Source organism: Bison bison, unplaced genomic scaffold, assembly GCF_000754665.1.
Source record: "Bison bison bison isolate TAMUID 2011002044 unplaced genomic scaffold, Bison_UMD1.0 scf7180017864491, whole genome shotgun sequence".
NCBI classification, from domain to species: domain Eukaryota; kingdom Metazoa; phylum Chordata; class Mammalia; order Artiodactyla; family Bovidae; genus Bison; species Bison bison.
Window position 1 is genome coordinate 9,471,698 of NW_011495050.1, and position 18,761 is coordinate 9,490,458.

The 18,761-nt window shown below is 36.0% G+C and overlaps 1 protein-coding gene across 1 annotated transcript in view; it reads left to right on the forward strand.

Moving 5' to 3' along the window:
• Nucleotides 1-18,761, forward strand: part of CSMD3 (CUB and Sushi multiple domains 3) — a 1,491,512-nt gene that overhangs the window by 1,074,402 nt on the left and 398,349 nt on the right. Inside the window, exon 24 of the mRNA XM_010863441.1 lies at nucleotides 10,208-10,364. Within this exon, the coding sequence (XP_010861743.1) occupies nucleotides 10,208-10,364 (157 nt within the window). The remainder of the gene's footprint in view (nucleotides 1-10,207; nucleotides 10,365-18,761) is intronic.

An 18,761-nucleotide genomic window follows, 5' to 3' on the forward strand; every position in this document is an offset into this window, starting at 1 on the left:
TATATCCTTGAGGCATGAGGGCATGCCGACCCAAAAGACGGGAAGAGTAGAGAGAGATCTAAGAGACAGAGAGAGAGCAAGAGAAAGACAGAGAGACAGAGAGAGAGTGAGAGAGACAGAGAGTGAGAGACAGAGAGCAAGAGAGAGACAGAGAGAGCGAGAGAAAGAGAGGAAGAGAGATCTGCCCCTTTGGCTCCTCTTTTTATATATTTTTTCTCCCCCACCCACTAGGCTTGCCCTATGTAAACTGGGCTAGCCAGGAGTGCTGTTTGTTCTACCTGAGGTCCTCACTCTGGTCCTCGGACTTTCCTTTGTTCTATTTTTGCAGGCTTTTCCCTTCCTTGTCTTTTAGCCACCACCATTCTGGACTCCTTTTTCCTATTCTAACTACCTAACAACTTCATGGCAAATAGATGGGGAAACACTGGAAACAGTGACAGACTTTATTTTCTTGGGCTCCAAAATCACTGCAGATGATGACTGCAGCCATGAAATGAAAAGACGTTTGCTCCTTGGGAGAAAAACTATGACCAACCTAGACAGCACATTAAATAGCAGAGATATTACCTTGCCGACAAAGGCCCTTCTAGTCAAAGCTATGGTTTTTTTCAGTAGTCATGTATTAATGTGAAACCTGGACCATATACTGAAGAATTGATGCCTTTGAACTGCGGTTTTTGAGAAGACTGTTGAGAGTCCCTTAGACTGCAAGAAGATCCAACAAGTCCATACTAAAGGAGATCAGTCCTGGGTGTTCATTGGAAAGACTGATGTTGAAGCTGAAACTCTGATACTTTGGACACCTGATGCAAAGAACTGATGCCTTGGAAAAGACCTCGATGCTGGGAAAGATTGAGGGCAGGAGGAGAAGGGGACAACAGAGGATGAGATGGTTGGATGGCATCACCGACTTGATGGACATGAGTTTTAGGAAGATCTGGGAATTGTTGAAGGACAGGGAAGCCTGGCGTGCCACAGTCCATGGGGTCACAAAGAATCAGACATGACTGAGTGACTGAACTGAACTGAACTGAATCCATCAGAGGCCATCCTCATCCACAGGACTTTCCAGTATTAAACTTAGTAATCACTTCTTTTGCTCCATTCCAACTAGGACATAGGAAGAAATAAGAAAAACAATTAGCCTATTATAGAACCTTTTATCCTTTGAGAGCAAAGAACAAAACAAATAATAAAAAAAGTATGTATTTTAATCTATATCTCTGTACACACACACACAACTTTCCTTTCTGAGAACCCATCATTTAGGTTGATTCTCATTTACTCACTCACCCACTTTCTCTCTCCCTCCTCCTCCTTATAAACACCTTAGTTATCTGAATATTCATTGGAAGAACTGATGCTGAAGCTGAAACTCCAATACTTTGTCCACCTGATGCAAAGAGCTGACTCATTTGAAAAGACCCTGATGCTCGGAAAGATTGAGGGCAGGAGGAGAAGGGGACGACAGAGGATGAGATGGTTGGATGGCATCATCGACTCAATGGACATGGGTTTGGGTGAACTCCGGGAGTTGGTGATGGACAGGGAGGCCTGGCATGTTGAGGTTCATGGAGTCGCAGAGTCAGACACGACTGAGTGACTGAACTGAACTGATCTATAACCAAACTAAGTTGAGTTTCAGTAGATCTAGGGAAAATTGATTCAGTTCATCTCCACCTGGGATTAAGGATTTTTATAAAGCTCTCCAGATTTTGTGATGACCAGCAGGTTTGGGAATTATGAGTATATCTTTGTTTGGTTATATTACTTTCAGTAGGCAAGAATATTGAACTTCTCTATCCATCACTCAAACTATATAACTTAATTAATTATTTTTAATTAACATTTATAGATGGTGTTTATCATATGTAGGCTTTAAACAGTCAATAGTAAGTTGCTCTGCTTGTCAGCTGAATTGGACAAAATTTGAATACTAATCAGAACTACTATTTATGTTTTTGTTATCGCTGTATTTGTTTTTATTTTCAGAAAAAAGCTAAGCATTATGTTTAGATAAAGGAATGTAGCGGGGGGACAAAAGACAATCTCTTTACTATAGTTGGCATTCTGAAGTTTAAAGACTTATTTCTTATGCAGAAATAGAAAGTGAAATTGAAAGTCATCTCTGACTCTTTGCGACCCCATGGACTAAACAGCCCATGGAATTCTCTAGGCCAGAATACTGGAGTGGGTAGCCTATCCCTTCTCCAGAAGATCTTCCCAACCCAATAATCAAACCAGGGTCTACTGCATTGCAGGCATATTCTTTATGAGCTGAGCTACCAGGGAAAATATCTGTATTTGACAACCAAATCACAGAGTGTTATTACTAGGCCTCATAAAACCCTTCCTATTTTCTTATACTGAGGATCACAGAAGTAAAATGATGTGTGACATGCCAGTCAGCTTTGAAGGTAGAGTTGGGACTTCAACAGAACCACAAAGCTAAGGCTCCTGAAAACCTGACCCTTCATTCCACTCCCAACTCCCTCACTGAAGCACACTAGCTCTTATAATTGATTACACATTATATAACTGTTGTAAAGACATATAAAGATCTGAGTACAAACAAATGTTCTCTTTTGTTACATATTATCTTTGGAGAGAACATTGTAGATTTGAAATATTTTGAAAAAATATTTTTTTTTCAAAATTTGAGATCTAACTCAACTCATTACAAAAATTATATAAATTCTTAATCAACCTATAAAACAAATGGCCAAATTGAAAATTCTAGTATCCATGAGCAGGAATAATTTGAAGGTTTGAATAATTATGCTCATGTACACGTGTAATTTCTCTCTTTTGATGTTACTTTTTTTGCTCTTGGGTTCAGATAATACCTTATTTGCTAATTCATTAGAGTAATGAGTGGGAATATACTTTCTAATACATATCTTATATCATTAGCAACAACAACAGCTTTGAGTATCCATAAGCAGATAATCACGATGGTGTGATCACTCACCTAGAGCCACATGTCCTGGAATGTGAAGTCAAGTGGACCTTAGGAAGCATCACTATGAACAAAGCCAGTGGAGGTGATGCTATTCCAGTTGAGCTATTTCAAATTCTGAAAGATGATTGTGTCAAAGTGCTGCACTCAATATGCCAGCAAACTTAGAAAACTCAGCACTGGCCACTGGACTGGAAAAAGTCAGTTTTCATTCCAATCCCAAAGAAAGGCAATGCCAAAGAATGTGCAAACTACCACACAGTTGCACTCATCTCACATGCTAGCAAAGTAATGCTCAAAATTCTCCAAGCCAGGCTTCAGCAATATGTGAACTGTGAATTTCCAGATGTGCAAGCTGGATTTAGAAAAGGCAGAGGAACCAGAAGTCAAATTGCCAACATCTGTTCAGTCATTGCAAAAGCAAGAGAGTTCCAGAAAAATATATATTTCTGCTTTATTGACTTTTCCAAAGCCTTTGACTGTGGATCACCACCAACTGTGGAAAATTCTGAAAGAGATGGGAATACCAGACTACCTGACCTGCCTCTTGAGAAACCTGTATGCAGGTCAGGAAGCAACAGTTATAACTGGACATAGAACAGCAGACTGGTTCCAAATAGGAAAAGGAGTACGTCAAGGCTGTATATTGTCACCCTGCTTATTTAACTTATATGCAGAGTACATCTTGAGAAACACTGGGCTGGAGGAAGCACAAGCTGGAATCAAGATTGCCAGGAGAAATATCAATAACCTCAGATATGCAGATGACACCACCCTTATGGCAGAAAGTGAAGAACTAAAGAGCCTCTTGAAAGTGAAAGAGGAGAGTGCAAAAGTCAGTGTAAAGCTCAACATTCAGAAAACTAAGATCATGGCATCCAGTCCCATCACTTCATGGCAAATAGATGGAGAAACAGTGGAAACAGTGACAGACTTTATATTTTGGGCTCCAAAATCACTACAGATGGTGAATGTAGCCATTTAATTAAAAGACACTTGTTCTTTGGGAGGAAAGTTATGACCAACCTAGACAGCATATTAAAAAGCTTTACGTTACTTTACCAAGAAACATCCATTCTAGTCAAGGTTATGGTTTTTCCAGTGGTCATGTATGAATGTGAGAGTTGGACTATAAAGAAGGCTGAGCACCAAAGAATTGATGCTTTTGAACTGTGGTGTTGGAGAAGACTCTTGAGAGTCCCTTGGACTGCAATGAGATCCAACCAATCCATCCTAAAGGAGATCAGTCCTGGGTGTTCACTTGACGGACTGATGCTGAAGCTGAAACTCCAGTACTTTGGCCACCTGATGCGAAGAACCAACTCCTTGGAAAAGACCCTGATGCTGGGAAAGATTGAAAGTGGGATGAGAAGGGGACAACTGAGGATGAGATGGCTGGATGGCATCACCGACTCAATGGACATGAGTTTGAGTAAACTCTGGTTAGTTGGTGATAAACAGGGAGGCCTGGCGTGCTGCAGTCCTTGGCGTCTCAAAGAGTTGGACAGGACTAAGCAACTGAACTGAACTGAACTGACTGAAGCAGTTCATCATAATAGGGTTTGACCTTTTAGAAATAGGATGATCTGTACACCATAACAAATGTCAAACCCTGATTCATTACAAAAGGTTTGATAATTGAAACATGGCAATGTTAAGTTCTCATCTGTTGTTGTATAAGACTACCAAATTAATTGCAATTTTATAACAAATTAGTCTTTTCAAAGAGCTTCGTTAATGTTATTAAAGCTTGCAATACCTTTCACAATATTAATTCTGGAGAAGACTTGAATTCTACATTTGACATAAAAGTAATTCATTATCTGCATTAAGCACTAAATAGGTGAGACTATTCCTGTGCGGGCGTGGGAGCGCTCAAGTCCTCTCTGAGTTTCTGTATGCTATTACAGTTTCCTTATTCTTTTTAGCTTTCTAAATTTCTGAAAACTAAAAACAGATATTAAGACATATCTCAAAAATAATAACGTCATTTAGAAAAAGAAAAAAATAAGCTCAAATAAATAAAAATATACTTAAATATCCTGATTTTAAATAGAAAAGAAATGAGAAATAATAACCTCAACGTTTCTATGAGATTCTGATCAAACCTGACATAATCACTCTGTACCATAAATTTATTATAAAATGTAAGACATATTTTGTTTGTTTTATTTTCTTATTTGTATGTTTGCATTCATATACATTTCAAACATAATTAGTCTTTGACTGTATACCCTGATTTTTCCTTCCTTGTTGCTTTTATGTGTTCATATATATTTGAATACACTGAAGTATTTTATTTACAGGTTAAACAGCATTGACTTGATCATAACTATAAAACTCTTCTCTTTTTTTGAAGCCTTCTAATTAACAATTGCTTTTCATTTTGACCTAAGAATTTATATACACTTCCAAAATTTCATAGCTGAATGATCACACTTCATTTAATTTTGATAATTATAGTGGTGCTTCTACATTATTTGTTTTCTGCCTTTTGACTTTACATTGTTAAATAAATGGTAGTTAGCTTTGGTGCTAAATTAGATTCTCCCAGCTGAGTTTAAGATAATTATTTTCGTTTGAAAATTTAGCTCCTTTTTCATAAATTCTTCTTCAAAGATTATTTAGAAATCATTTCTTAAATAAAGTTTCTTTTGAAAAAGCAAAAATGCTTCTATCTTGAAAAAAGTAATATAAATAAATATCTCTTATGGCAGACAATTGGGTTATTTTTAAAATTTGTCTTAGGGTTGTATACGTGGAGTGAAATAAGGGTATCTGCTATTGTTAAACTCTTATTATTATTATTACCACTGAAAATTTGAGGAAAAAAATTAGGAGAGACCTTTTTTTAAAGTTAAAAGTAAATTTCAATTTCCATTTACTCAATTGCAACTATTATTTATTTATATTTCCCCTTTATTTGGTTGTTTTTGACAAACTGAAAGTTCTTAAAATGTATCCACACTTGAAAGCAGAACTAGTTGAATCCAAGAAAACTTATTTATATTTAACATATGAATGAAATTATATGTTTGTTAGCAGTAAGAGAAATAAAAGGAAAAAATTCTATGTGGTTGTGTTAGTCACTCAAGTCGTGTCCAACTTTTATGACCCCATGTCCATGGCATTCTCCAGGCAAGAATACTGGAGTGAGTTGCCATTCCCTTCTCCAGGGGGTCTTACCGACCCAGGAAATGAACCCAGGTCTTCTGCATTGTAGAAGGATTCTTTCCCATCTGAGCTATTAGGGAAGCCTATCCTATGTGGTTACTTTGACAGTATTAACTACAAATTAGGTCCACTGGGTCAGTTGGTTACATGATTTGATTGTGATTGTGTACCTCCAACCACAGGACTTATAAGCTACAGCATATATAGAGTCATAATATAACTGTATTCAGAAGTCGATTTATGAGCACATTGGACATTTGAAACTCAAACACAAAGGTTGTTTTTCCTGACAAGCAATGTTTCTTTGTCTCTGAATTATTCCTCATGAGTGCTATTCTTAAGAAATGAAAAGTTGACTCTTATGTACTCAGACAAACAAACAAAAATATTCCTGACCTAACAACCTCAGCATTTGCTTTGGCTTTGTTGAAGACAAATTCTTGCTGATAACTAACAGAACTATATTTGTATGATTAATTAGATTCCAAGAGGGGTTCCTGGTACTGCCATATAATTTTAAGGAATTATCCATACAGCCCTTTATCGAGAAGTCAAATATTCCTTAAATAGTCAATACATTAAAAAAAAATGACAGAAAGACCTTTTGAAAAGAAAAGGGAGACCAGTAAGATGTTTGCTGTTAGAAATTTAGTGAGCATGTTGAATTGATTTTATGACTCACTTCCTCTATTTCTCACTCATAAGAAATATGATTCCACTTCCTTTTCATTGGTAATAAAACAAATAAATAAATTTGTGGAGGCTGGATGGTTGTAATATGAAGCTTTAGATTAACACAGGCACAAAGGGAGAGAGCAGGAAATGCCTAGGTACTGGAGACTTCACAACATCTGGGCAGAAAAGTTATAAAATGTTGTTAGAAAAGAATACTAGGGGCTCTGAACAAAGCTACATTTATAAAGCGTGTTAAATAAAAGCATTGTTGTCTTTGGGATATTTAAAACCTATATCTTTAATAAGAAAATATAAAACTATAAGTTTAGTTCAGTTGCTTAGTCATGTCCGAATCTGTGACCCCATGGACTGCAGCATGCCAGACTTCCCTGTCCATCACCAACTCCCAGAGCTTCCTCAAACTCATGTCCATCAACTTGGTGATGCCATCCAAACATCTCATCTTCTGTCATCCCCTTGTCCTCTTGCCTTCAGTCTTTCCCAGCATCAGGGTCTTTTCCAATGAGTCAGCTTGTTGCATCAGGTGGCCAAAGTATCAGAGCTTCATCTTCAGCATCGGTACTTCCAATGAATATTTAGGACTGATTTCCTTTGGGATGGACTGGTTTGATCTTCTTGTAGTCCAAGGGACTCTCAAGAGTCTTCTCTAACACTGCAGTTCAAAAGCATCCATTCTAGGGCACTCAGCTTTCTTTATAGTCTAACTCTCACATCCTTACATAACCACTGGAAAAACCATAGCTTTTACTAGGTGGACCTTTGTCAGCAATGTAATGTCTCAGCTTTTTAATATGCTGCCTAGGTTGGCCATAGCGTTTCTTCCAAGGACCGAGCGTCTTTTAATTTCATGGCTACAGTCACCATTTGCAGTGATTTTGGAGCACAAGAAAATAAAGTCTGTCACTGTTTCCATTGTTTCCCCATCTATTTGCCATGAAGTGATGGGACCGGATGCCATGATCTTAGTTTTTGAATGTTGAGTTTTAAGCCAGCTTTTTCACTCTCCTCTTTTGCTTTCATAAAGAGTCTCTTTAGTTCCTCTTCACTTTCTACCATAACTGTGATGTCATCTGCGTATCTGAGGTTATTGATATTTCTCCCAACAATCTTGATATGATAATGCAATTTGAGTACCAAAAACAGAGACTGAGGAAAGAAAGGGAAGAAGGCAAAGACAGACAGACAGACTGACTTTCTAGAACTTGACTGGCCTATTAGTAGAACTTAAAATTTAAGATTTTAATAGAAGGTATAAAAAGAGATTAGTTACTGTTGAAAATTCAATTGTTAATGTGAAAGTTCCAGTGGAAGATAAGCTATAATATAGAGGGAATATAGATAAATTTCAGAAGAAAAACATGTAAAAGAATTGCAATGCAATTTGGAGACTGAATATGTAAATAATAGGCATTCAAAATGGAAATAAAATAATAAAATATACAGGGAATAATTAAATAAACAAAAACTCAAGAACATTTCCTTGGATTGAAGAATACCTTGAATCCACTGATCAAAAATCTCACTATTTTATTTGAATAAATTAGATTTTGAAATATAGTAATTTTTTATAATTTAATTTTCTAATATAAACATAATCTAAAACCTTATAGGGATAATTTGATAAAAAGAAAAAAAGTTATACATTAGCTTTTAGTTACAAATTTTAGAAAACATTATAAATAGGTAATCAAGTTAAATCCAACCATTTAGCACAAGAAACATATATCATACAAATTAATGTAGTGATAATAAAACTTCCATCATGTACCATCTAAGTATTATCTCTTAGGTGACATGAACATAATGGGGGAACATTGGTGCTTTGGCAAGATCACCAGATCAGAAGTTTAGTGACATAATTTTTACTCTTATGATAGGTCAGAAGTAAGAAAGTTTTGGCAAAATACAAGTAACTTTCAGAAGTATTTTCAAATTTTTCTATTTGTTATCATTTGCAGAAGGAGCCCCCAGATTCAACTTCATAAAACTAAGTACTGTGGAATGAGATTTGTCAGTTAGAGTTGGTCTTTGTAGGTCAACAAATCATCGTCATATCCGAGGTTTTATCAACTCTAAGGACTAATTTTCACACCGTTGGGAATAATAGCTACCACACTAAAAATGCATGCCTTAAAAAAGAATGGCAATATGCAGTGTTGGCAAATCCTCAATTTAATTACTGTACACTTTTTGGAAAATATCTGACAACACACCTACATTTGAGCACCCAAATTCAATGTATTAAATGTATGAAACCTTTCTTACTGAAATACAAGTACCAAAGAGAAATGTGAGATAATATGTAAAAGGTGTTTTTTTCAGGATCACTTTTAGTGGCAAAAATGTTTGTTAATATAGGAATGTTAATTGTTAATATAGGAATGGTAAAGCAAGTTGTGATAGTGTAGTGGATGAAATATTACCCAGTTCTCAAAAGCAAGAATTTATATCTACTGACGTGAAGAAATGTCTATAAGGCTTTGAAAAGATAAAGCAAATTAAAGGACAATGAGAAGCTACACCTTCAGAAGAATGGGAATGAGGTAGGGATCTTAGGGAAAGTATCAGTTTTGTTTTGTATTTTTTGCCTTGTTAAATCAGTTTCTAAAAGCATTTAGCACCGTTTTAGCATTTTTAAAGTGTCAAAAATTAAATAAGTTAAAAGGTGTGGATAAATAGAATGTACAAAGAAGCAAGTATATTTTATATTAATCATGTTATTAGAAAACCAGGTGTTTGGTGCCCTTGAGAAAGTTCAGAACAACAACCAACCAATCAATGCTCAATTTTAAATTGTCTGCCATAAAAAAACATTGTTTTTAAAATAAAAGCAAAAACTTTATAACATGAGTTTGAGTGTTACTTAGCGTCTGCTGCTGCTAAGTCGCTTCAGTCATGTCCGACTCTGTGCGACCCCAGAGATGACAGCCCACCAGGCTCCCCCGTCCCTGGGATTCTCCAGGCAAAAACACTGGAGTGGGTTGTCATTTCCTTCTTCAATGCATGAAAGTGAAAAGAGAAAGTGAAGTCGTTCAGTCGTGTTGGACTCTTAGCGACCCCATGGACTGCAGCCTACCAGGTTCCTCCGTCCATAGGATTTTCCAGGCAAGAGTACTGGAGTGGGGTGCCATTGCCTTCTCCAGTTACTTTTAGTGTCTACTGAGCTTGAAATAGTAAAATTATCCATGTGGAGTCTTAACTCTCTTACTTGTAACAACTCTTAATTGTAAAATCAATTAATGATATATGAGGTTTTTCTTGGGAAACATGTAATGAATTGGGGAGTGTAATCGCTCATTTTCTTCATAAATATAAATACATGCTCAGAATTGTTTATTATTTACACATTTTCATTTTAATTTTAAATATATTTTGCAGATTTATGATGGAAAAGATAAAACAACTCATCTCCTAGGTGCTTTTACTGGTGCGTCTATGCGAGGACTGACACTTAGTAGTACTTCAAACCAGCTCTGGCTAGAATTTAATTCTGATTCTGAAGGGACGGATGAAGGCTTTCAACTTGTCTATACCAGTAAGTATTTTGGGAGGAAAAAAATGGCCAAACACTGATGCTAAATATTTATTAGTAATTGCAATACACCACATGAAGTAATATTCAACATTTGATTATCAATTTGAAGTTTACAACTCCCTTCCATGTATATTTGACCCTAACAACTTCAAAAATTACAGGTAATCTAGCTATTACTATTTTATTGTTGAAACAATAGGTTCAGAAAGTTTAAGTAATATGTGACTTTGAACTTATTTATTTATGTACTTTAAAATAACAGTATTCTCCCCATGAAATATTTAAGAAGTACAATTAAACTTTTTAATAAATGGAAACCCAGTGCTTGAGCTCCTACCTGTCACTGCAAAACATACACAGTACATGTGTATTAGTTATAGTTAGTCAGCCCTTAATGAAAACTGGATGGTTTCAGATGATTTTACACTGAAGAATAGCTAAGATTTTAGTTTGTTTTGCTTTTTTGTTAAATTGTCTTATTAAAAATAAATTTATATAGAACTATTGTGCTATACTCAAATCAACTTTCTGACACTTAAACAGGCAGAAGCTCATAGACTGAGAATCATTGAAAACCATAAGTGGGTTACATCAATTGTTATATGAACAAAATGAATTTATTTACCAGTATCATAATAAGAAGTAGACTAATTATATAAATGAGAATTAAATTGTAGTCTTTACTGTTAGAATATTTGAAAAAATCAAACTAGTTCTATAAAGTTTCTCAAGAAGTCAGGTGAATGAAAATTCTTACAGAAATTGGAAAGTTGAAAAGGTTACAGCATCAAAGATATTCACATGGGATTCAAAAGGTAATTGGAATCAAATTATTGTTTGTGAAAATACAGTCAAGAGACATAGTACTGAGATATGATTCTTTCTCCTTGTTTATTTCAAGTTTTTTTTCCCTTACCTGTGCTAGAATTATTACATCATTAACACAAGTTAAATTAACAAAATGATGTTTAATACATATTTTTAAACCCTGAGAACTGTTGTATATACTGTGATTTCCTGTGAATTGCTCCCAAAGACAAATGAAAATCCAAGCAAATTGTGTTTACAGATAGTTCTTTGTGATGGACTAGACTAAAAGTAACAGAGTTGTGGCTTATTGCTCAAATATAATCGCTGCCATGTGCTCAGAAGGGCAAATGTTTCTTAATCTGCTTTCCTCTTTCCTTTTTTTTTTCTCTGACAGGGCTAGTGACATTTTTCAAGTCATGGCTCTGTGTTTACATAATGGTCTTTCTTTGTTCTGCATCATTTGATATTTCTCTTTGTCTAAAATTTCAATGAGGTTAAAAAAGGAAACCTAAATTTCCTTTTCTAGTATTTAAATTCTATGTAACGTGAGATTATTGATGCAAAGATACTGGACTTTGTAGCCATACCTGAATTTGAAACTGTATAGGATGCTCAGGAGACTGGAATGAGTAAAATCATTGACTTCTTTGTCATTGCTGTGAACTACTGCTTGTGCTTATCAAAGAAAAAGAAAGAAAGAAACGCTTAAAAAGAAAATACTTGAAGTTATTTTTTTTTCTTAATGATTCTGGCTGTTCATTAAAGGATGTGCATCATTATGAAGATAGAAGGCTGTAGAATTGGGAAAAGAGTATAAAAGCAATTATTTTTTTAAAAAAGGGCAGACATACATCTATAAATATTTTTCAGTCTCAGAACTGAAACTAAAATGTTTCAATCTCAAATCTGGAATTAAATGTTTATAATCTACTTCAAAGGTGTCTCTGAATATTCACCAGGTCAGTAAATGCTTCTAAGATTTTCTGATTCAATGGCTATGTGCTAAGCTCCTTTGTTGAGGAAGGCCCTGGAAGTAGTGGCACATCAGCTATTAACTGTATTTGTTCCTAAGTGTCACTTCTGAGTTTTACAATGGCAGCCTTTCTATGAGCATATACCTGCAATGATCTTAATAGTTAACCATGCATTTCCTATCTTTGAAGGAAGTTACTTCTCATTCTCCAAGTATACTTTGGTTTCCAGCCTTAGAATCCTGTACCCAGGCTTCTTTTTTCTTTCAGTATGCCCCATCCACCTGTGGCATCAATTGAACTGTTCAGCTTCAAGACCATTTCAAACATTTCCCTATTAGGCTTACCCTGACTCCTTCAACCGCAGTTAGTCTACTTTTTAACACTTCTTTTGCAGTAGTCTATATCCACAGCTATATAGCTCTTATCACATGGTATTGTGATTATGTTTTTTGTTTGTTTTGGTTTTCTTGCAAGCATATTATGCATAATTCTTCATGAGGCCATTTCACTTCATAATGCCTTTAGTCAGTTTTAGATCAATTGCAGCTTTCCACATATATTGGTAAATTAACATGTACTCTGAATACTGATTTTATAAAGTGGTTTTTTTGTGTGATATAGAAGATTCTACTAGGCCACATATTGTATATTCCATAAATTCTTAGATGGAGTAATTAACTTCTGAACACAAGAGAATTTGCTAAGGTGTGCAGACATGGGGGAAAATGGAAAAGAATATGTTTTGTGTTTGGATCCCTGTGTCCAGTTATTTCTAATCCCACCTCTGCCATTCTGTGGTATGTTCCCCTTAAAATTATTCCACCTTTGTTTCTGGAATATCTGAGAGAACACTATGAGATGCAGAGGAGTTCTAGTATTCATATTCAGAGGATTTAGAGGCAGTAGAGAGGAAATTTGGCTAGGGAAGATCAGGTTAGGATTCATGAATGAGGTAGTATTAAAGATTGTGTTGGTGGATCACAGAAAGAAATGGTGACTGTATTCCAGGCAAAGAGAACAGGATAAAGAAAAGCACCGAGATTAGAAAGAGCATGCTAAATAAGCACATTCAAGGCAAATAGAGTAAATAACTTAATTCAGATTAATCCCATTTGCCTAGCTTCTCACAATTCTAGGTTTAGCATAAGCAGGCTTTTTATGATTATCCTTATCTAATTACACCTGGTCTATGTAATGATAGTCATAGAATTGCATTTGGCTGAGATTAAAATGAAGAGATATTTTAGAACAAGCTTTTAGGTTGTATTTTACTTCAACTGTCTTATTGGTCCATTCATTATGTAATCACTAGGAATAGCAAATGGACTAGTAGAAACAGTTGAGATGCTGCTTTTGGCTTCAAGGTAAACCTAGGGCCTTCCCAGAGAGCTCAGTAGTAAAGAGTGTGCCTGCCAAGCAGGAGATGGAGGTTTGATCCCTGCATTGGGAAAATCCCCTAGAAAAGAAAATGGCAACCCACTGAAGTGTTCTTGCCTGGGAAATACCACGGAGGAATCTGGTGGGCTAAAGTCCATGGAGCAGCAAAGAGTCGGACACAACTTAGCAAATAAACAGCAGCAGCAGTAGTAAACTTAACCATGGCTTAAACAGCCAGGATTTATGTTAATTATATAAGACCTGTGAAGAGAAAAAAGGTAAGCAGGTCCTGATTCAGTTGCTAAACCTAGGTTACAAGGAGCCATGCTCCATTTTTGTTATGGCATTCCTAGTTTGTTCACTTCTTGTTCTCATGATTGTTGTGACATGGTCACAAGATGGCTGCTTTAACACTGGGCATATTCAAGGCAAAAAGAAGGAGGTACTGTTTATCGTATATGTCCCTTTCATCAGGAGTACAAAATTTGTGTCAGACATTCTGTTATCCTTCTTTGTCCAAAATAGGGCTATATGGATAAATTTCCCAGCAAGGGAAGCTGGAAAAATGAAGTATTTGTCAGACTAAATTATTGGATTATTATTTGACTATCATGATATACTACTGCCTGATATGCTTCAGTTATTGCTGGAAGCAAAATCAAGATTTTGTTTATGAGGGAGAAGAAAAGATATACTGAGAAGACAGTGTACAGTGTCTCCTATGATGCACAGCTGTAACAGATATTCCAAAAAAAAAAATAAGTTAAAAGATATCGTATTAATAGATGCCTCTATGATTAGTGGTGTCAGGAAAGTACAGAGACCCTTGAGTGCCTAGAAAAGAAAAGCATTTGGTTCAGCCATTATTAACAGTTTTAGTTATACTCTACTAAGAAGACCATGAGCTTCTCTGTCTTTCCTTCACCAATAAATAAATTATAACACACCTGGTATGAAAATGCTACACCACATTTGAAGGAAGAAAATGTCCCATTCCTTTACATTTCTGAAGCAAATTAAATCCCTTCAGTCTTCATCCTTTAGAGTTGTCAAGAATAATCTTACTTAGTTTTTTGTACAGATAACCTTCTTCTCCAAAATTAGAGTCTTAGTCAACTCTAGTTTGATTTAGAGAAATGAAGCGTGGATGGCCACATGGGTTGGATATAAAACATCTGTGACAAACTTGGTCGGACCTTGACTAACATTAGGGAATCCAATTGCTCTTCCATCCCTCCAGCCTCTCAGAATTAACTCCCTCCTTAAGTTAGACCACTCTTTCGTTCTTTTCAAAAATAGCTAATAATTACGCTTGCCCTTGAGAAATCTGAAACTTATTCCAACCAGTGCTAGATGAGACATATTTTCAGGTGCTTTATACAACACAAATTAATTAAATCTGTAGTTGTGTTTTCCTAGACAGTGTAGGGGAGTACAGTAAGAGAAAATTACCATTGCCTTCTTCTAAAGTTAGAAGAACAGATCAGAAATTAGCATCTCAGTACAATATCCTCCATAATACATCACTCTGCTCTGGATAATTCAATAATAGAAGTTAGCAGAACTTAATAGGTTACTCTAGCCAGATCCCCTCAGCCCCTCAATACACATTCAAGAATGCATTCCTTAATCTGATGTCTTTCACTGTATTTCTCTCTGAAGGCTGAGTTGTAGAAATGTCACTCCTTTTTTGGTCCATAAATCTTGTCTTCTCTTTTATTCCTCTATTGGAATTAACTTATCAACATAGAAGTTATTCATTGAATCATAGGTTTAAATTTTGTCTGTCTCCATTGGAACTGTTTCTGCTCTGGGGATGAAGAGAACACTAAAGACAAAGTTCATGCTCACATGGAACCAATGTTTTAGTGAGACAAGACAGAAAAGGAAAAATGTTAACAAAAGATAAAAGAACTGCATGTAGAAATAATTTGTAATAGGGTGATAGGATACACAGTATGGAAGATGAGTCTACTATATCCAGTTCATTCAAGGACTGTGTCTCAGGAGGTATCACCTGATTTGGTATCTGAATTATAATAAGAGATCTGAGAGTAGCAGACTGTAGGCAGATAGATCAACAAATACAAAGGCCTAAGAGAAGACTTCAGCTGAGTTATTTGGCTGGAGGTGGATAAGAAAGGAGAATTGTACAAAATGAGAGGTAAAGTTTGAAGCTAGACAGGGATGAGGTGGACTATAGTAAGGGACTTAGATTTTATTAAAAGGCACACAGAGATATTTAACATTATTTAAACATTAAATATCAGTGAAAAATAATAGCTAACATTTATTTACTATTGACTAGACAGGGGAGCCTGGTGGGCTGCCATCTATGGGGTTGCACAGAGTCAGACACAACTGAAGCGACTTAGCAGCAGCAGCAGCAGCAGATACAGCTATAACTATGAGGGAAGTACAATTATCCCCGGTGAGAAGAGGAGGAAAAACAAAGCACAGAAAAGTTGTTACTTGACCAAGGTGACATACCTCATAAATGCAGATATGGAAATTTAGTTGAGGAGCTCTGCCTATAGAATTCCCAAACTTAATCACTATACTATATTATCTCCATGTAACTTCTGGATATTTTATATTTAATATTCCATGAATTTACATTTTTTGTTGTTGAACTACATGTAAAAATATAATAATTTTTAAATGTTAATGTGATTCCTCCCAAATAAATTTCTTTCATTTTATACTTAAGAATCTGAATACTTGTTTTTTGCCAAATTCACTATCAAAGAATGATTTAGGCCTGTTGTTCATGACATCTTTAAACTTTATTTCTTCAAAATATTCTTCATTGAAGATTCTACTAGCTGTATTCATTTCTAGTTATCCCACTTTCATTCAGTAGAAAGGAATTGAGTATTTTAAACAACCACCCATTGAAAACCTAAAGTACATCTTTTTGATTGATTATAGCATTGTCTTCTCAAAAGCTGATCTGGCAAATGTTTATGATACCCATCTGTTAGACATTACCTCTGGGCTCAGATGTTTTCTTGTTATCACCTCTGCACATTTAATTTTCTAAAAATCCCATTTGAGAAATGTCCATTATCCCAAGGATATTGTTCAGATATATTTGTATGTTTTTAGCTCTTGAGTTTTGTTGCTTGAAATAATTTGGTAATCCACATGGAACATGTCCATTTCAAATTCTGTATTCAAATTAAAGATGAGCAATAGCCAACTTGTGATGGCATGTCTTGTATACTAGCTTTATAAATATAAAATAAATTACCCTATTTAAACTCTTTAGTTACCAATAAAGTTTTGGCAATATTAACAATGAAAAATAATCAGATATACTATTAGTGCTAACTCTATTCTTATAATTTATTTAATGCAAATCAAGTAGAAAATCAATGAATTATAAGGAAGCAACAAAGTTTGTCTATGCAAATCTATATCCTATAAACTTAACAGGTATATTTGGCATTTCTGTTACTCTTTAAATACTGAAAATCAACGAGGTGATAAATGAAGTATTGACTAAGGCTGCATTATATAGTACAAGGTATTCTAACTAAAATGCTAAAGAAATATTTCTTGATTATCTGTCATTTATATATACAATATTGGATATAATTTCTTCAGATTAGAATAACAAACAAGGCATTTTTATAACCTTCACATCCCAAAAGTTTTGTAAATTTTGAACTTAAATATCTAATGACCTACTAACATACTCCTTTTTAAAGTTAACTTCTGGCAGATTGAAGACATATGTGAGTGTCAAAACTTTACAATGCTTAGAAAAAAATGTGACCCACAGTAGCTATGTCTTTAAGGTGAAGAAAGATTTCTCAAAGAAGATAGGCAAGCAAAAATCTGTCAATACTCAGTAGCATCCATGCCCTTCTAAGCACTTCTCTTAAGTGTAGAGTCTAAAAATCTGGCAACTACATATCTCCTGCCCTTGCCAACTAAGACCTCTGCTTAGATTCCACCAACTAAAGGCAATCCAGTGAGAGCTGAAAGATAGGATGGATAAAGAAGCCATTATTTTTCACCAAAATATGTAGGCAAGAGCGTGGTGCTGGCAGGTGGTTGTATGTGGTGGCAGCTTCCCTGAATTGCTGGATTCCTGAAAGCCAGAAGTGATCCTTGACCTTCACACTCTCTGCATTTCTTTGTATTTTCCCCTCTAATTTCTTGTACTGAATTTTAGCAACTCAAAATATCAAATGGCTTCTGTTTTACTGAAGGCCAGTAAATAAGTCCCAGTCCTTATTATGTTTTTACAAATCTCTTTAGCTCAATGGCAACCCACTCCAGTACTCTTGCCTGGAAAATCCCAGGGACGGAGGAGCCTGGTAGGCTGTAGTCCATGGGGTCGCTGAGGGTCGGACACGACTGAGCGACTTCACTTTCAGTTTTCACTTTCATGCATTGGAAAAGGAAATGGCAACCCACTCCAGTGTTCTTGCCTGGAGAATCCCAGGGACGGGGGAGTCTGGTGAGCTGCCATCTATGGGGTCGCACAGAGTCGGACACGACTGAAGTGACTTAGCAGTAGCAGTTAGCTAAATATACCATAAACAAGATTTTTTCAGTTCAGTCGCTCAGTCTTGTCCGACTCTTTGCAACCCCATGGACTGCAGCACACCTGGCTTTCTCTCCATCACCAACTCCCAGAGTTTACTCAAGCTCATGTCCATTGAGTCAGTGATGCCATCCAACCATCTCATCCTCTGTTGTCCCCTTTTCCTCCCGCCTTCAATCATTCCCAGCATCGATCTTTTCAAATGAGTCAGTTCTTCTCATCATGTGGTCAAAGTATTGGAGTTTCAGCATCAGCATCAGTCCTTCCATGAATATTCAAGACTGAATTCCTTTAAGATTGACTGGTTGGATCTCCTAGCTGTCCAAGGGACTCTCAAGTATCTTCTCTAATACCGCAGTTCAAAAGCATCAATTCTTCAGTGCTCAGCTTTCTTTATAAGTCCAACTCTCACATCCATACATGACTACTGGAAAACCCATAGCTTTGATTAGACAGACCTTTGCTAGCAAGATTTTTAAATGATATATAATTAGAAGGAGATATGTACAATATCAGAGAAGGCAATGGCACCCCACTCCAGTACTCTTGCCTGGAAAATCCCATGGACCGAGGAGCCTGGAAGGCTGCAGTCCATGGTGTCGCTGAGGGTCGGACACGACTGAGCGACTTCACTTTCACTTTTCACTTTCATGCATTGGAGAAGGAAATGGCAACCCA